General features: G+C 45.4%; 1 protein-coding gene across 1 annotated transcript in view; it reads left to right on the forward strand.

Annotated features, from left to right (window-relative positions):
• Positions 1-463: 463 nt before the first annotated feature.
• The window catches only part of GSE1 (Gse1 coiled-coil protein), a 636,988-nt gene continuing 618,938 nt past the window's right edge, over positions 464-18,513 (forward strand). Inside the window, 1 exon segment of the mRNA XM_063945682.1 lies at positions 464-2,401. Within this exon segment, the coding sequence (XP_063801752.1) occupies positions 644-2,401 (1,758 nt within the window). The 5' untranslated portion in view covers positions 464-643.

The following is an 18,513-nucleotide window of genomic DNA, read 5'->3' on the forward strand; positions in this document are numbered from 1 at the left end:
AGTGGTCAACCTACATAGTGTCGACCTAGAGACCGGATCCCATGTCGGTCAGTACTATCGTGTCCGGTCTCTGGGAGATATTCAGGACTGACTTCTACAGCAACTGACCAGTGTGGTGTCTGACTCTGGGCTATACTCATTACTACGCTATAGAGCAGCTGATGGGTATAGTCTGTATCAATATACTGTCCTGTCTCTGGGAGATACTCGGGACTGACCTATACGGCAGCAGCTGATGAGTATACTATAGTCAGTACTCGTACACTATAAAGGGCAGCACCCGCTGACTCTCCTGCTCTGGGAGCTACTCAGCCTTAATGTACGGTCAGCGTGCTGCGGGTGAGCCTGGCAGAGCAGGGGTTACAGGCAGTGGGGTGTGCTGCTGCTGCCGCTGTGTCGCCCCCTCCCTGCGCCCGGCGGCCATGTGCTCTGCCAGGGGGCGGGTCTGGGGGGCTGATCCTGTGTCCTGTGCTCAGCCCGCAGCGGGCGAGTCACTACTCCTAGACCAGCAGCGACTGTCAGGAACCCAAGGGGGGGCGGGTCAGCGAAGAGCCCTCTCCCCCCGACACCCGCAGAAACTTTGCGCCAACTCCGGTCTCGGGCTGAGATGCGCCCGGGGGGTTGGGCACAGTGAGAGGGGGGCATGAGTGAGCCCGGGGCCGCCCCAATGTCCCGCAAGCAGCGGCTGATGGCAGCGTTGGAGGAGGAAGAGGAGGACGTAGCAGCAGCGCCCGCAGCGGGTGACGGGCTGCTCTACTGCTTCATCTGCGGGGGAGGGGTGCCCCGGGGGCGTGAGGTCCGGCTGCCAGTCCGGTGCCCGGCCCGGGAGGGCTGCGCCTTCTTCCCCTTCCTGCAGCAGCAGGAGCCTGCACCCGGGGCGGAGCCGCTGAGCCCGGGGGGCAGTGCCCGGGTGTGCGCCGTGTGCCAGCGCTTCCTGGGGGCGCAGTGGGACGCCTTCGAGCGCAGCCGGACCCCGCTGGAGAAGCGCATGTACTGGCTGAAGAGGCCCTATCAGTGCGGCGAGGGGTCCCGGGGTCACGCCCGGGACTGGAACCCCAACTACGACTCCGAACTATCTGACCTGTCCGACAACCCGCTCAGTGACCCGGAGGAGGGCACAGAACCCGCCAGGAGACAGTGCCTGGCACCTCTGCACAACGCCCCCTGCCGGGTGTCCCCTCTGGACGCAGAGATTGTGGAGAAGGAGAACGGGCACCTCGTAGTGATTTGCTACATCTGCGGCTCTCCCAGCGCCGGCAATCTCATCCACGTGCAGAAGCAGGAGCACTCACCCGAAACGCCCTTCTTCCCCTTCCTGTGGCTGCACACCCCTCCACCTGGTGCCCACCCCATCACGCCAGGTGGCAGTGCCAGGGCGTGTGCCAGCTGCTTCTCTTCTCTCATGCAGCAGTGGCACAGTTTTGATATGGCCAATGTGCCTGTCCTACAGCGACTCTATGTGGTGCCCCTCCATGCCAGCAGCACCCCTGAGAAAGGTGCAGCCTCCCGCACCAGTGACCCTCACCCCAAAGGGCCAGTTGCCTGCTACTTGTGCGGAGAAGAGTGCGCCAACCACCCCAAACTGGTGCGCTCCAGGATCACTAATGGCAATGCCAAAACCACCATGCACTTCCCCTTCATCGCCCAGCTGCCCTGCCCACCTGGTTCCCGTGGGGTGACCCAGCAAGGTGAGGTGCAGAGCTGCCGCAAGTGCTATGGGGTGTTAGAAGATATTTGGGCCATTTACAGGGCATCCCAGAATGAGGAGCTCCTAAACTCAGTGCAGAGCTTTCTTGGTAGGTACCATCAAGTGTTTGCTTCCTCAGATCCCAGCCCCTCTGCAGTCACCCCAAACAGGAGGGCAGGAACATCCAGCATCCACCCCGCACCTACCTCTATCTGCTATGTGTGTGGGACAGAACTAGGTCCAGGATCTGAGTACCAGCTGAGCATCAACCCACCCAGCAGGTATGCAGACAAGGAGCCCTTCTTCCCCTTCCTGACTGTCTATCCCCCAGCACCTAGAGCCAGACCTGCAGACTCCACAGGTCTAGTGTCCACCTGCGGCCTCTGCTACCATGACCTCCTGGGGCAGTGGTTCCAACACGAAATGAAGACGCAACACCCCAGCAGCTCCTGGTCAAGACAGTACCAAGTGGAGACCTTTGTGTGCTTCTTCTGTAGGCAGGAGAAGAGGCGGGTGATGGGCTTAAAGACAGTCCAGGTAGCCAGGCTGCCGATCTTCCTGTTGGCATCAAGAGTGCCCAACAGCTTGTTTGTGGATGATGGGAAACAGCTACTTATTGGAGCCTGTACCGAATGCAAGCCGTTGGCGTTGGTGGACATTAATATGGGACACACTGGATCATCAATACCATCCTCTCCGGCTGTAAGCCAAACTGTAAGTAAACTTTGATGTAATTTGATGTAAATCATGGTGAACTGCGGCTATAACCCTTGTGGCAATTTTTGTTACATTGTATATTCTTTCATCATAGAATCCAAATGGATTTTTTGGGGGAATTCTCACCAATTCAAAATACTGTAATGTCAACTAAACAATGCAGCTGCCATATTTGATTTACATATGTAGTCATCCACATTGTTATAACACTGTAATATAAACCTCCCAAGTCTCAGGTCTTTTGCAGGCTGCAGCAGGTTTCCTTCAGGATATATCGGAATCTTGATTCATTCGCTTTGTGCTCTATGGGGTTGATGTATGATGTAGTACCAGTGGAGAAGTTGTCCATAGCAACCAATCAACTTCTACATATCATTTTATAGAATGTACTTGATATATGCTACCTCCAAGCGGATTAGTTGGTGGGCAGCTTCTTCACTGGTCCACTTCTCTACTCTTTTCACTGCTTGATAAATCCATCCCTATGTTTGCAAGTTTTCTGGTTCCTTAAGCATAGATGCTTCCTCCTTCCACCATGCCTCACGGTAGGGACTGTTTTCTCTAACGGTGATGCTCTTCTAGGCTTAAGCCAAATATAGCACTTTGAGTTGGGGCCAAGAAATCCAGTTACGTCTCCTCTTCCTTCACTTGGTATGAAGGTCTCCTACATGCAGGATTACTTGGGAGTGTTTTTCAGCAGTTGTTTATAAGGCACAGCTTTGTGAAGTTCTTGGGGAGTGTCCAAGGCACGTTCAGGTGTGGCTAATTGGGCAGTCAGCTGAATGTAGATAGCTATTGCTGTTTTTAATGTGTGTCTTGCAATGGTGAGCATTCCCCTTTTGTACAGTTAAGTGCCTGGAAGTTTGGTGTTCCATCTTATGGAAGACTTTAACAGACAGTGGCATAGGCCTCTTCGTGGCTTTACTAACAAGTGCCTTTCAGGCACACTGAAGTTTCACACTGGTCCAGACAAAATGTTACCCGTTCTTGCCATTTCTTCATGATGGACTTGACGGTATCCTTGGGATGCTAATTATGTTTCCATATCTATCTATCCTATCTATCTATCTACTCTGAAGTTTCAATAATCTTGTTTTTTGGTTTACATGTTCTTTGATCTTCATGATGAAGCTCTTGTTTTTTGCTTTTGCACTTATCAACTGTGGGAATTCTCGCAGAAAGTCGTAATTATTTATCTTTGCCTAACAAATTTACAGGAATATATAATGTTCTGATACCATCTTGCAACTCCAAAACTGGGGTATTAATGCTCTCACATTTCAAATACTGGTCCAGTACTCTGTGCGTATAAAACTGTTTTGGGGTGTGGACGTCCTGCTTCAGTAGGTGTCATGCATTTGACAAGTGTAGCTGAAGAGGGTTGCGGATGATTGCAGACTGCCAGGCATCGGCCTCACCTGGTGTTGCTGGTGATTTGAGGATTTATTGCTAGTCACAACTCCTAGTAAACTTAGTGGGGAAAGCCTTTGTCTGTCTCTCAGTGTAAGAACATCTCTCTGATAACACTCGCTGGGATCACGGATCAAGCTGGCTGGTGCCAAACTGTCCTGAGGCTGTGCAGCCTGTCAATAATTTAATGATTGCCTCATCAGCGGGTAGCGAATTCCTAAAGTTGTGTTGAAAGAATGTGTGGCGCATGTGCAGCTAGTGATGGATTTGTGGATTAATATAATGTGGATATGAATCTGTTGCTACACGCTTTAATGAGAAGGAAGTATGGCAGCTAAAACACTATACTTTTGTTTTAACTCTTTAATTGCCTGAGCCCCAAGACATAATAGAGACATGTACAGTGTCACCTCTTAAGGGCCCCATACACTACAACGATATGTCTGAGGCTGAAGTCGGAGGCGATTTCCCTTGAACTCTCCCGGGAGCTTCCCGGTAGTGGTTCCATACGATTCCATACGATTTTGTACATTTTGCATGCGATATATATCGTATGCGATCCCAGCCAAGCCTGCGGGAACCGACATATCATGAGTGCAGCACTTACGATCTAGGGGAGCCGATCCGACCCTCACGGGGCCGTGCATCGGATCGGAAACACCTCCAAAATGCCCGATTTCACCCGATATATCGTCCCGAATGCCCGAAATTGGATGAAATCGGGCATTATCATTCTAGTGTATGGGGCCCTTAACAGCAAGCTCTGACCCCACTATAATAAATATTGTCTTAGTATATAACTCAATGGCAGTGCGGCAGACCCCCAGATTGAACCCCAAAGCACTTTCTTTGTATCGCAGTGTGTCGGAAAAGACTTTGATCTGTGTTTATTTTTAGTTTAATCTTTGTACATTGCGTTGGATGTAAAGCTATGAAACACCCTACCTGTACTTGCATGTTCCTGACTACAAGAGGCCAGAAAATGATGCATGCTGCTGGGATCCCAGCATAACACCAAGGCCCTTTATTATAGAAACAGTGGTGGTCATTCCGAGTTGTTCGCTCTGTAATTTTCTTCGCATCGCAGCGATTTTCCGCTAATTGCGCATGCGCAATGTTCGTACTGCGACTGCGCCAAGTAAATTTGCTATGCAGTTAGGTATTTTACTCACGGCATTACAAGGTTTTTTCTTCGTTCTGGTGATCGTTGTGTGATTGACAGGAAGTGGGTGTTTCTGGGCGGAAACAGGCCGTTTTATGGGAGTGTGTGAAAAAACGCTGCCATTTCTGGGAAAAACGCGGGAGTGGCTGGAGAAACGGGGGAGTGTCTGGGCGAACGCTGGGTGTGTTTGTGACGTCAAACCAGGAACGAAACTGACTGAATTGATCGCAGTTGCCGAGTAAGTGTGGAGCTACTCAGAAACTGCTAAGAAGTGTCTATTCGCAATTCTGCTAATCTTTCGTTCGCAATTTTAATATGCTAAGATTCACTCCCAGAGGGCGGCGGCTTAGCGTGTGCAAAGCTGCTAAAAGCAGCTTGCGAGAAAACAACTCGGAATGAGGGCCAGTGCTGGAGCAGTCACTGGCCCTGGGCTTCCCATGCAGATTCTAGTCAGTGTTTTCTGTAACCCCTTCCTTTATTCCCGGTACCTTGGACATGTGACTCTATTATATACTGGGCATTTCACAGAGATTCCCCTCCCATTGCTTTATATACACTCACCCTATTGCTCAGACTCCCCTCACACTCTTTGTACCGAGTGTCACCAGTCCTATACCTCACACTCCTTATGCCCATAGTCCCCAGTCCTATACCTCACACTCCTTATGCCCATAGTCACCAGTCATATACCTCACACTCCTTATACCCATAGTCACCAGTCATATACCTCACACTCCTTATGCCCATAGTCACCAGTCATATACCTCACACTCCTTATACCCATAGTCCCCAGTCCTATACCTCACACTCCTTATACCCATAGTCACCAGTCCTATACCTCACACTCCTTATGCCCATAGTCACCAGTCATATACCTCACACTCCTTATACCCATAGTCCCCAGTCCTATACCTCACACTCCTTATGCCCATAGTCCCCAGTCCTATACCTCACACTCCTTATGCCCATAGTCACCAGTCATATACCTCACACTACTTATACCCATAGTCACCAGTCCTATACCTCACACTCCTTATACCCATAGTCACCAGTCCAATACCTCACACTCCTTATACCCATAGTCACCAGTCCAATACCTCACACTCCTTATACCCATAGTCACCAGTCCAATACCTCACACTCCTTATACCCATAGTCACCAGTCATATACCTCACACTCCTTATACCCATAGTCACCAGTCATATACCTCACACTCCTTATACCCATAGTCACCAGTCCAATACCTCACACTCCTTATACCCATAGTCACCAGTCCTATACCTCACACTCCTTATACCGAGAGTCACCACCCATATACCTCACACTCCTTATACCCATAGTTACCAGTCATATACCTCACACTACTTATACCCATAGTTACCAGTCATATACCTCACACTACTTATACCCATAGTCACCAGTCATATACCTCACACTCCTTATACCCATAGTCACCAGTCATATACCTCACACTACTTATACCGATAGTCACCAGTCATATACCTCACACTCCTTATACCCGTAGTTACCAGTCATATACCTCACACTCCTTATACCGATAGTCACCAGTCATATACCTCACACTCCTTATACCGATAGTCACCAGTCATATACCTCACACTCCTTATACCCATAGTTACCAGTCATATACCTCACACTACTTATACCCATAGTCACCAGTCCTATACCTCACACTCCTTATACCGATAGTCACCAGTCATATACCTCACACTACTTATACCGAGAGTCACCAGCCATATACCTCACAGTCCTTATACCCATAGTCACCAGTCATATACCTCACACTCCTTATACCCATAGTCACCAGTCCTATACCTCAAACTCCTTATACCCATAGTCATCAGTCCTATACCTCACACTCCTTATACCGAGAGTCACCAGCCAGTCGTCCAGATACGGCAGGATCCTGATTCCCTGATGACCTTGGTGAAAATCCGAGGTGCCGTGGCCAGTCCAAATGGCAGAGGCAATGTAATTTCCTAGTGTCTACTCACAATTTCAGGGGCACGGGCTCTGACTCTTCTCTCTACCTGTCACAACTGGGATACAAAATGCAAATTCCAGGTCCTCCACAGACACACATTACATCAACAGCACCCAGTAAAGACCCTCCTAATATTATTACCATTTATCATCAGAGAGTAAGTGTGTTTGTATGCAGTACGACTAGGGGGTCTGACCAATTTTGTGGGGTATTTGCGCAATATAGGTGACTATGGGTAAAAGGAGTGTGAGGTATATGACTGGTGACTATCGGTATAAGTAGTGTGAGGTATATGACTGGTGACTATCTGTATAAGTAGTGTGAGGTATATGGCTGGTGACTATCGGTATAAGGAGTGTGAGGTATATGGCTGGTGACTATCGGTATAAGGAGTGTGAGGTATATGACTGGTGACTATGGGTATAAGGAGTGTGAGGTATATGACTGGTGACTCTCGGTATAAGTAGTGTGAGGTATATGACTGGTGACTATGGGTATAAGTAGTGTGAGGTATATGACTGGTGACTCTCGGTATAAGGAGTGTGAGGTATATGACTGGTGACTCTCGGTATAAGGAGTGTGAGGTATAGGACTGGTGACTATGGGTATAAGTAGTGTGAGGTATATGACTAGTGACTCTCGGTATAAGGAGTGTGAGGTATATGACTGGTGACTATGGGTATAAGGAGTGTGAGGTATATGACTGGTGACTATGGGTATAAGGAGTGTGAGGTATTGGACTGGTGACTCTCGGTATAAGTAGTGTGAGGTATATGGCTGGTGACTATCTGTATAAGTAGTGTGAGGTATATGACTAGTGACTCTCGGTATAAGGAGTGTGAGGTATATGACTGGTGACTCTTGGTATAAGGAGTGTGAGGTATATGACTAGTGACTCTCGGTATAAGGAGTGTGAGGTATATGACTGGTGACTATGGGTATAAGGAGTGTGAGGTATATGGCTGGTGACTATCGGTATAAGTAGTGTGAGGTATATGACTGGTGACTATCGGTATAAGGAGTGTGAGGTATAGGACTGGTGACTATCGGTATAAGTAGCGTGAGGTATATGGCTGGTGACTATCGGTATAAGGAGTGTGAGGTATATGACTGGTAACTATGGGTATAAGGAGTGTGAGGTATATGACTGGTGACTCTCGGTATAAGTAGTGTGAGGTATATGACTGGTGACTATTGGTATAAGGAGTGTGAGGTATATGACTGGTGACTATCGGTATAAGGAGTGTGAGGTATATGACTGGTGACTATCGGTATAAGGAGTGTGAGGTATATGACTGGTGACTATCGGTATAAGTAGTGTGAGGTATATGACTGGTAACTATGGGTATAAGGAGTGTGAGGTATATGACTGGTGACTCTCGGTATAAGTATTGTGAGGTATATGACTAGTGACTATTGGTATAAGGAGTGTGAGGTATATGACTGGTGACTATCGGTATAAGGAGTGTGAGGTATATGACTGGTGACTATCGGTATAAGTAGTGTGAGGTATATGACTGGTAACTATGGGTATAAGGAGTGTGAGGTATATGACTGGTGACTATCGGTATAAGTAGTGTGAGGTATATGACTGGTAACTATGGGTATAAGGAGTGTGAGGTATATGACTGGTGACTCTCGGTATAAGTATTGTGAGGTATATGACTAGTGACTATTGGTATAAGGAGTGTGAGGTATATGACTGGTGACTATCGGTATAAGGAGTGTGAGGTATATGACTGGTGACTATCGGTATAAGTAGTGTGAGGTATATGACTGGTAACTATGGGTATAAGGAGTGTGAGGTATATGACTGGTGACTATCTGTATAAGTAGTGTGAGGTATATGACTGGTAACTATGGGTATAAGGAGTGTGAGGTATATGACTGGTGACTATCTGTATAAGGAGTGTGAGGTATATGACTGGTGACTATCGGTATAAGGAGTGTGAGGTATATGGCTGGTGACTATCGGTATAAGGAGTGTGATGTATATGGCTGGTGACTATCGGTATAAGGAGTGTGAGGTATATGGCTGGTGACTATCGGTATAAGGAGTGTGATGTATATGGCTGGTGACTATCGGTATAAGGAGTGTGAGGTATATGGCTGGTGACTATCGGTATAAGGAGTGTGAGGTATATGGCTGGTGACTATCGGTATAAGGAGTGTGAGGTATATGACTGGTAACTATCGGTATAAGGAGTGTGAGGTATATGGCTGGTGACTATCGGTATAAGGAGTGTGAGGTATATGGCTGGTGACTCTCGGTATAAGGAGTGTGAGGTATATGACTGGTGACTATGGGTATAAGTAGTGTGAGGTATATGACTGGTAACTATAGGTATAAGGAGTGTGAGGTATATGACTGGTGACTATCTGTATAAGTAGTGTGAGGTATATGACTGGTAACTATGGGTATAAGGAGTGTGAGGTATATGACTGGTGACTATCTGTATAAGGAGTGTGAGGTATATGGCTGGTGACTATCGGTATAAGGAGTGTGAGGTATATGACTGGTGACTATCGGTATAAGGAGTGTGAGGTATATGACTGGTGACTATCGGTATAAGTAGTGTGAGGTATATGACTGGTAACTATGGGTATAAGGAGTGTGAGGTATATGACTGGTGACTCTCGGTATAAGTAGTGTGAGGTAATATGACTGGTGACTATTGGTATAAGGAGTGTGAGGTATATGACTGGTGACTATCGGTATAAGGAGTGTGATGTATATGGCTGGTGACTATCGGTCTAAGGAGTGTGAGGTATATGGCTGGTGACTATCGGTATAAGTAGTGTGAGGTATATGGCTGGTGACTATCGGTATAAGGAGTGTGAGGTATATGACTGGTGACTATCGGTATAAGGAGTGTGAGGTATATGGCTGGTGACTATCGGTATAAGGAGTGTGAGGTATATGGCTGGTGACTCTCGGTATAAGGAGTGTGAGGTATATGACTGGTGACTATGGGTATAAGTAGTGTGAGGTACAGGTTGAGTATCCCTTATCCAAAATGCTTGGGACCAGAGGTATTTTGGATATGGGATTTTTCCGTATTTTGGAATAATTGCATACCATAATGAGATATAATGGTGATGGGACCTAAATCTAAGCACAGAATGCATGTTTGTTTCATATACACCTTAAACACCCAGCCTGAAGGTAATTTTAGCCAATATTTTTTATAACTTTGTGTATTAAACAAAGTGTGTCTACATTCACACAATTCATTTATGTTTCATATACACCTTATACACACAGCCTGAAGGTCATTTAATACAATATTTTTAATAACTGTGTGTATTAAACAAAGTTTGTGTACATTGAGCCATCAAAAAACAAAGGTTTCACTATCTCACTCTCACTCAAAAAAGTCCGTATTTCGGAATATTCCGTATTTCGGAATATTTGGATATGGGATACTCAACCTGTATATGACTGGTAACTATGGGTATAAGGAGTGTGAGGTATATGACTGTTGACTCTCGGTATAAGTAGTGTGAGGTATATGACTGGTGACTATTGGTATAAGGAGTGTGAGGTATATGACTGGTGACTATCGGTATAAGGAGTGTGAGGTATATGGCTGGTGACTATCGGTATAAGGAGTGTGAGGTATATGGCTGGTGACTATCGGTATAAGGAGTGTGATGTATATGGCTGGTGACTATCGGTATAAGGAGTGTGAGGTATATGGCTGGTGACTATCGGTATAAGTAGTGTGAGGTATATGGCTGGTGACTATCGGTATAAGGAGTGTGAGGTATATGGCTGGTGACTATCGGTATAAGGAGTGTGATGTATATGGCTGGTGACTATCGGTATAAGTAGTGTGAGGTATATGGCTGGTGACTATCGGTATAAGGAGTGTGAGGTATATGGCTGGTGACTATCGGTATAAGGAGTGTGAGGTATATGGCTGGTGACTATCGGTATAAAGAGTGTGATGTATATGACTGGTGACTATCTGTATAAGTAGTGTAAGGTATATGACTGGTAACTATGGGTATAAGGAGTGTGAGGTATATGACTGGTAACTATGGGTATAAGGAGTGTGAGGTATATGACTGGTGACTCTCTGTATAAGTAGTGTGAGGTATATGACTGGTGACTATTGGTATAAGGAGTGTGAGGTATATGACTGGTGACTATCGGTATAAGTAGTGTGAGGTATATGACTGGTAACTATGGGTATAAGGAGTGTGAGGTATATGACTGGTGACTATCTGTATAAGTAGTGTGAGGTATATGACTGGTAACTATGGGTATAAGGAGTGTGAGGTATATGACTGGTGACTCTCGGTATAAGTAGTGTGAGGTATATGACTGGTGACTATTGGTATAAGGAGTGTGAGGTATATGACTGGTGACTATCGGTATAAGTAGTGTGAGGTATATGACTGGTAACTATGGGTATAAGGAGTGTGAGGTATATGACTGGTGACTATCTGTATAAGTAGTGTGAGGTATATGACTGGTAACTATGGGTATAAGGAGTGTGAGGTATATGACTGGTGACTATCGGTATAAGGAGTGTGAGGTATATGGCTGGTGACTATCGGTATAAGGAGTGTGATGTATATGGCTGGTGACTATCGGTATAAGGAGTGTGAGGTATATGGCTGGTGACTATGGGTATAAGGAGTGTGAGGGATATGACTGGTGACTATCGGTATAAGGAGTGTGAGGTATATGGCTGGTGACTATCGGTATAAGGAGTGTGAGGTATATGGCTGGTGACTATCGGTATAAGGAGTGTGAGGTATATGGCTGGTGACTATCGGTATAAGGAGTGTGAGGTATATGGCTGGTGACTATCGGTATAAGGAGTGTGAGGTATATGACTGGTGACTATCGGTATAAGTAGTGTGAGGTATATGACTGGTAACTATGGGTATAAGGAGTGTGAGGTATATGACTGGTGACTCTCGGTATAAGTAGTGTGAGGTAATATGACTGGTGACTATTGGTATAAGGAGTGTGAGGTATATGACTGGTGACTATCGGTATAAGGAGTGTGATGTATATGGCTGGTGACTATCGGTCTAAGGAGTGTGAGGTATATGACTGGTGACTATCGGTATAAGTAGTGTGAGGTATATGGCTGGTGACTATCGGTATAAGGAGTGTGAGGTATATGGCTGGTGACTATCGGTATAAGGAGTGTGAGGTATATCGCCAACAGTCTAGGTGGACCTGTTGCAGCTAGCTGATGCGTGCTGTATGTATGCATGGGATTACCTTGTACAATTGTAGTATTAAAGTACACTGGTATGCCTAGTGTATTATTCTGTGTATTGGTTACGGTACCTAGTGTGCTTTTGCCATTCTAAACCAATTAGTCCATTTAATCTACGGATTTCATTATTTCATGTTTTGAGGATACCAACCTACCGTACTTCCAGTAAAAACAATAGTTGAGTGGTTATAATATAGCTTGAGGCCCGGTTATGCATGCCATAATCATTCACAATGCTGAAGCTGATTTTAGTACTGCCCTGGAACAAATGGTTTTGCAGGATTCATTTGTGGAAGGTGCGTAGGGGGGTAATTCCAAGTTGATCGCAGTAGGATTTTTTTTAGCAATTGGGCAAAACCATGTGCACTGCAGGGGAGGCAGATATAACATTTGCAGAGAGAGTTAGATTTGGGTGGGTCATTTTGTTTCTGTGCAGGGTAAATACTGGCTGCTTTATTTTTACACTGCAATTTAGATTGCAGATTGAACACACCCCACCCAAATCTATCTCTCTCTGCACATGTTACATCTGCCCCCCCTACAGTGCACATGGTTTTGCCCAATTGCTAACAAAAATCCTGCTGCGATCAACTTTGAATTACCCCCGTAGTGACATCTTTGAGGTGTGTTTGGGCATACATTGCCCTCCCAAGGCCCGTAGCAAGAATGACCTATTCTGTAATGGAGGAAGTTGAGAGGAACCTATGGCCTTTGGCATGGGACTGAAAACACCTGAGCAAAACCATGCTGTGCTGCAGCAGGTTAGGGAGATGTAAAATTTGCGGACAGTTTTAAATTTGGGAGGGTCGTGTCCAAAGTGTAAGTGTGAGGTATATGACTAGTGACTCTCGTTATAAGGAGTGTGAGGTATATGACTGGTGACTATGGGTATAAGTAGTGTGAGGTATATGACTGGTGACTCTCGGTATAAGGAGTGTGAGGTATATGACTGGTGACTCTCTGTATAAGGAGTGTTAGGTATATGACTGGTGACTCTCGGTATAAGGAGTGTGAGGTATATGACTGATGAATATCGGTATAAGTAGTGTGAGGTATATGACAGGTGACTCTCGGTATAAGGAGTGTGAGGTATATGACTGATGAATATCGGTATAAGTAGTGTGAGGTATATGACTGGTGACTCTCGGTATAAGGAGTGTGAGGTATATGACTGGTGACTCTCGGTATAAGGAGTGTGAGGTATATGACTGGTGACTATGGGTATAAGGAGTGTGAGGTATAGGACTGGTGACTCTCGGTATAAGGAGTGTGAGGTATATGGCTGGTGACTCTCGGTATAAGGAGTGTGAGGTATATGACTGGTGACTCTCTGTATAAGGAGTGTTAGGTATATGACTGGTGACTCTCGGTATAAGGAGTGTGAGGTATATGACTGATGAATATCGGTATAAGTAGTGTGAGGTATATGACTGGTGACTCTCGGTATAAGGAGTGTGAGGTATATGACTGGTGACTATCGGTATAAGGAGTGTGAGGTATATGACTGGTGACTCTCTGTATAAGGAGTGTGAGGTATATGACTGGTGACTATGGGTATAAGGAGTGTGAGGTATATGACTGATGAATATCGGTATAAGTAGTGTGAGGTATATGACTGGTGACTCTCGGTATAAGGAGTGTGAGGTATATGACTGGTGACTATCGGTATAAGGAGTGTGAGGTATATGACTGGTGACTCTCGGTATAAGGAGTGTGAGGTATATGACTGATGACTATCGGTATAAGGAGTGTGAGGTATATGATTGGTGACTATCGGTATAAGGAGTGTGAGGTATATGATTGGTGACTATCGGTATAAGGAGTGTGAGATACAGTATATGACTGGTGACTCTCGGTATAAGGAGTGTGAGGTACAGTATATGACTGGTGACTCTCGGTATAAGGAGTGTGAGGTACAGTATATGACTGGTGACTCTCGGTATAAGGAGTGTGAGGTATATGGGTGGGGACTCTTGGTATAAGGAGTGTGAGGTATATGACTGGTGACTCTCGGTATAAGGAGTGTGAGGTATATGACTGGTGACTATCGGTATAAGGAGTGTGAGGTATATGACTGGTGACTCTCGGTATAAGGAGTGTGAGGTATATGACTGGTGACTCTCGGTATAAGGAGTGTGAGGTATATGACTGATGACTATCGGTATAAGGAGTGTGAGGTATATGATTGGTGACTATCGGTATAAGGAGTATGAGGTATATGACTGGTGACTATGGGTATAAGGAGTGTGAGGTATATGACTGATGACTATCGGTATAAGGAGTGTGAGGTATATGATTGGTGACTATCGGTATAAGGAGTGTGAGGTATATGATTGGTGACTATCGGTATAAGGAGTGTGAGATACAGTATATGACTGGTGACTATCGGTATAAGGAGTGTGAGGTACAGTATATGACTGACTCTCGGTATAATGAGTGTGAGGTACAGTATATGACTGGTGACTCTCGGTATAAGGAGTGTGAGGTATATGACTGGTGACTCTCGGTATAAGGAGTGTGAGGTATATGGGTGGGGACTCTTGGTATAAGGAGAGTGAGGTATATGACTGGTGACTCTCTGTATAAGGAGTGTGAGGTATATGACTGATGACTATCGGTATAAGGAGTGTGAGGTACAGTATATGACTGGTGACTCTCGGTATAAGGAGTGTAAGGTACAGTATATGACTGGTGACTCTCGGTATAAGGAGTGTGAGGTACAGTATGACTGGTGACTCTCGGTATAAGGAGTGTGAGGTATATGACTGGTAACTCTCGGTATAAGGAGTGTGAGGTATATGACTGGTAACTCTCGGTATAAGGGGTGTGAGGTATATGGGTGGTGACTCTCGGTATAAGGAGTGTGAGGTATATGACTGGTGACTCTTGGTATAAGGAGTGTGAGGTATATGGGTGGTGACTCTCGGTATAAGGAGTGTGAGGTATATGATTGGTGACTCGGTATAAGGAGTGAGAGGTATATCACTGGTGACTCTCGGTATAAGGAGTGTGAGGTATATGACTGGTGACTCTCTGTATAAGGAGTGCGAGGTATATGACTGGTGACTCGGTATAAGGAGTGTGAGGTATATGACTGGTGACTCTCTGTATAAGGAGTGTGAGGTATATGACTGGTGACTCTTGGTATAAGGAGTGTGAGGTATATGACTAGTGACTCTCGGTATAAGGAGTGGGAGGTATATGACTGGTGACTATGGGTATAAGGAGTGTGAGGTATATGACTGGTGACTCTCTGTATAATGAGTGTGAGGTATATGACTGGTGACTATGGGTATAAGGAGTGTGAGGTATATGACTGGTGACTCTCTGTATAAGGAGTGTGAGGTACATGACTGGTGACTCTCGGTATAAGGAGTGTGAGGTATATGACTGGTGACTATGGGTATAAGGAGTGTGAGGTATATGACTGGTGACTCTCTGTATAAGGAGTGTGAGGTATATGACTGGTGACTCTCGGTATAAGGAGTGTGAGGTATATGACTGGTGACTCTCGGTGTAAGGAGTGTGAGGTACATGACTGGTGACTATCGGTATAAGGAGTGTGAGGTATATGACTGGTGACTCTCTGTATAAGGAGTGAGAGGTATATGACTAGTGACTCTCGGTATAAGGAGTGTGAGGTATATGACTGGTGACTATGGGTATAAGGAGTGTGAGGTATATGACTGGTGACTCTCGGTATAAGGAGTGTGAGGTATATGACTGGTGACTCTCGGTATAAGGAGTGTGAGGTATATGACTGGTGACTCTCGGTATAAGGAGTGTGAAGTATATGACTGGTGACTCTCGGTATAAGGAGTGTGAGGTATATGACTAGTGACTCTCGGTATAAGGAGTGTGAGGTATATGACTGGTGACTATGGGTATAAGGAGTATGAGGTATATGACTGGTGACTCTCTGTATAAGGAGTGTGAGGTATATGACTGGTGACTCTCTGTATAAGGAGTGTGAGGTACATGACTGGTGACTTTCGGTATAAGGAGTGTGAGCTATATACTGGTGACTATGGGTATAAGGAGTGTGAGGTATATGACTGGTGACTCTCTGTATAAGGAGTGTGAGGTATATGACTGGTGACTGTCGGTATAAGGAGTGTGAGGTATATGACTGGTGACTCTCGGTATAAGGAGTGTGAGGTATATGACTGGTGACTCTTGGTATAAGGAGTGTGAGGTATATGACTGGTGACTCTCGGTATAAGGAGTGTGAGGTATATGACTAGTGACTCTCGGTATAAGGAGTGTGAGGTATATGACTGGTGACTATGGGTATAAGGAGTGAGAGGTATATGACTGGTGACTCTGTATAAGGAGTGTGAGGTATATGACTGGTGATTCTTTGTATAAGGAGTGTGAGGTATATGACTGGTGACTCTCGGTATAAGGAGTGTGAGGTATATGACTGACTCTCGGTATAAGGAGTGTGAGGTATATGACTGGTGACTCTCGGTATAAGGAGTGTGAGGTATATGACTGGTGACTCTCGGTATAAGGAGTGTGAGGTATATGACTAGTGACTCTCGGTATAAGGAGTGTGAGGTATATGATTGGTGACTATGGGTATAAGGAGTGTGAGGTATATGACTGGTGATTCTCTATATAAGGAGTGTGAGGTATATGACTGGTGACTATGGGTATAAGGAGTGAGAGGTATATGACTGGTGACTCTCTGTATAAGGAGTGTGAGGTATATGACTGGTGACTCTTTGTATAAGGAGTGTGAGGTACATGACTGGTGACTCTGTATAAGGAGTGTGAGGTATATGACTGGTGATTCTCTATATAAGGAGTGTGAGGTATATGACTGGTGACTATGGGTATAAGGAGTGAGAGGTATATGACTGGTGACTCTCTGTATAAGGAGTGTGAGGTATATGACTGGTGACTCTTTGTATAAGGAGTGTGAGGTATATGACTGGTGATTCTCTATATAAGGAGTGTGAGGTATATGACTGGTGACTATGGGTATAAGGAGTGAGAGGTATATGACTGGTGACTCTCTGTATAAGGAGTGTGAGGTACATGACTGGTGACTCTGTATAAGGAGTGTTAGGTATATGACTGGTGATTCTCTATATAAGGAGTGTGAGGTATATGACTGGTGACTATGGGTATAAGGAGTGAGAGGTATATGACTGGTGACTCTCTGTATAAGGAGTGTGAGGTATATGACTGGTGACTCTTTGTATAAGGAGTGTGAGGTACATGACTGGTGACTCTGTATAAGGAGTGTGAGGTATATTACTGATGATAAAATAAGGAGTGTTACAAAAGCTGTAATCATAAATGGAATACCAGGTGTATTTTGCCTTTTAATAACCTTGGTGTTTTAAACGTCAAGGTGAAAACTGCGGAGAATTGGCGGCATGCAAAGACTGAAGCCAAACGCAGCCCAATGTCTTTTGTACACAACTGGATAAATAGAAATGTGGGATTTTCATTTGAGAAAGTAGAACTGTATAAGCTGGCATGTTGCCACCAACCGAGGACAGAGGTTTGACACAAATTGTCCCTGGATATTAATTCTCCTGACTATAAAAGTGGAAATTAGTTGAGTCATTCTTTTGTTACCAGAATTATTTGGTACAAGTCCTGCGAAATGCTGCAACTTGCAGTTTTTTTGTAGGCTGTTAGAGGCAGGAATTATAACCCCCCCCCCCCCCTCCTATGACAGTGATAGGGTGAGGTAACGCGGCCATAGAGATGCGGTGGCTCCAATAGAGAACGTACAAGATGCCAGATGTGCAGCAGTTTCCCAGCTGCTGTGGGGCTGTATACTGAATATACAATCCTTGTGTGGGATTTCCCTGCAGATGCACAGACCTCTGAAGCATTGGTGACGGAGGGTTTGGATAAAGTGCAGAACATGTTTTTTTTTTTATTCTCCTGCTTCACATTTCTTATTATAGAATATATAAAAAAAAACAACAACTTCCTTTCAGACTGAGTGCAGCTGTTGGAAAATTGAGATGCGGTTTTCTTGGGCTGAGTCCCACAAATCTGCCTCCAGAGAGAGGCTGTCACGGTGCCCGCTGCTGGTATCTGCTGCCTAGCCCCTCACTCCATTCCTCTGCCTACAATTAATAGGTCCGTAGACTGGCATTTAACCCCGTGTGCTCCATTAGCCATAGTCTTGAGGATGGCATACTTTTCCACGTAAGGTCTCTCTCGCTCTTTCTCTCTTTTACCTCTATAGTACTCATGTCCCATCTATTTACAGATATACTTAGCACACACATTCAGTAGCACGTTACAGAGAATATTTAG

Source organism: Pseudophryne corroboree, chromosome 11, assembly GCF_028390025.1.
Source record: "Pseudophryne corroboree isolate aPseCor3 chromosome 11, aPseCor3.hap2, whole genome shotgun sequence".
Lineage (NCBI taxonomy): Eukaryota > Metazoa > Chordata > Amphibia > Anura > Myobatrachidae > Pseudophryne > Pseudophryne corroboree.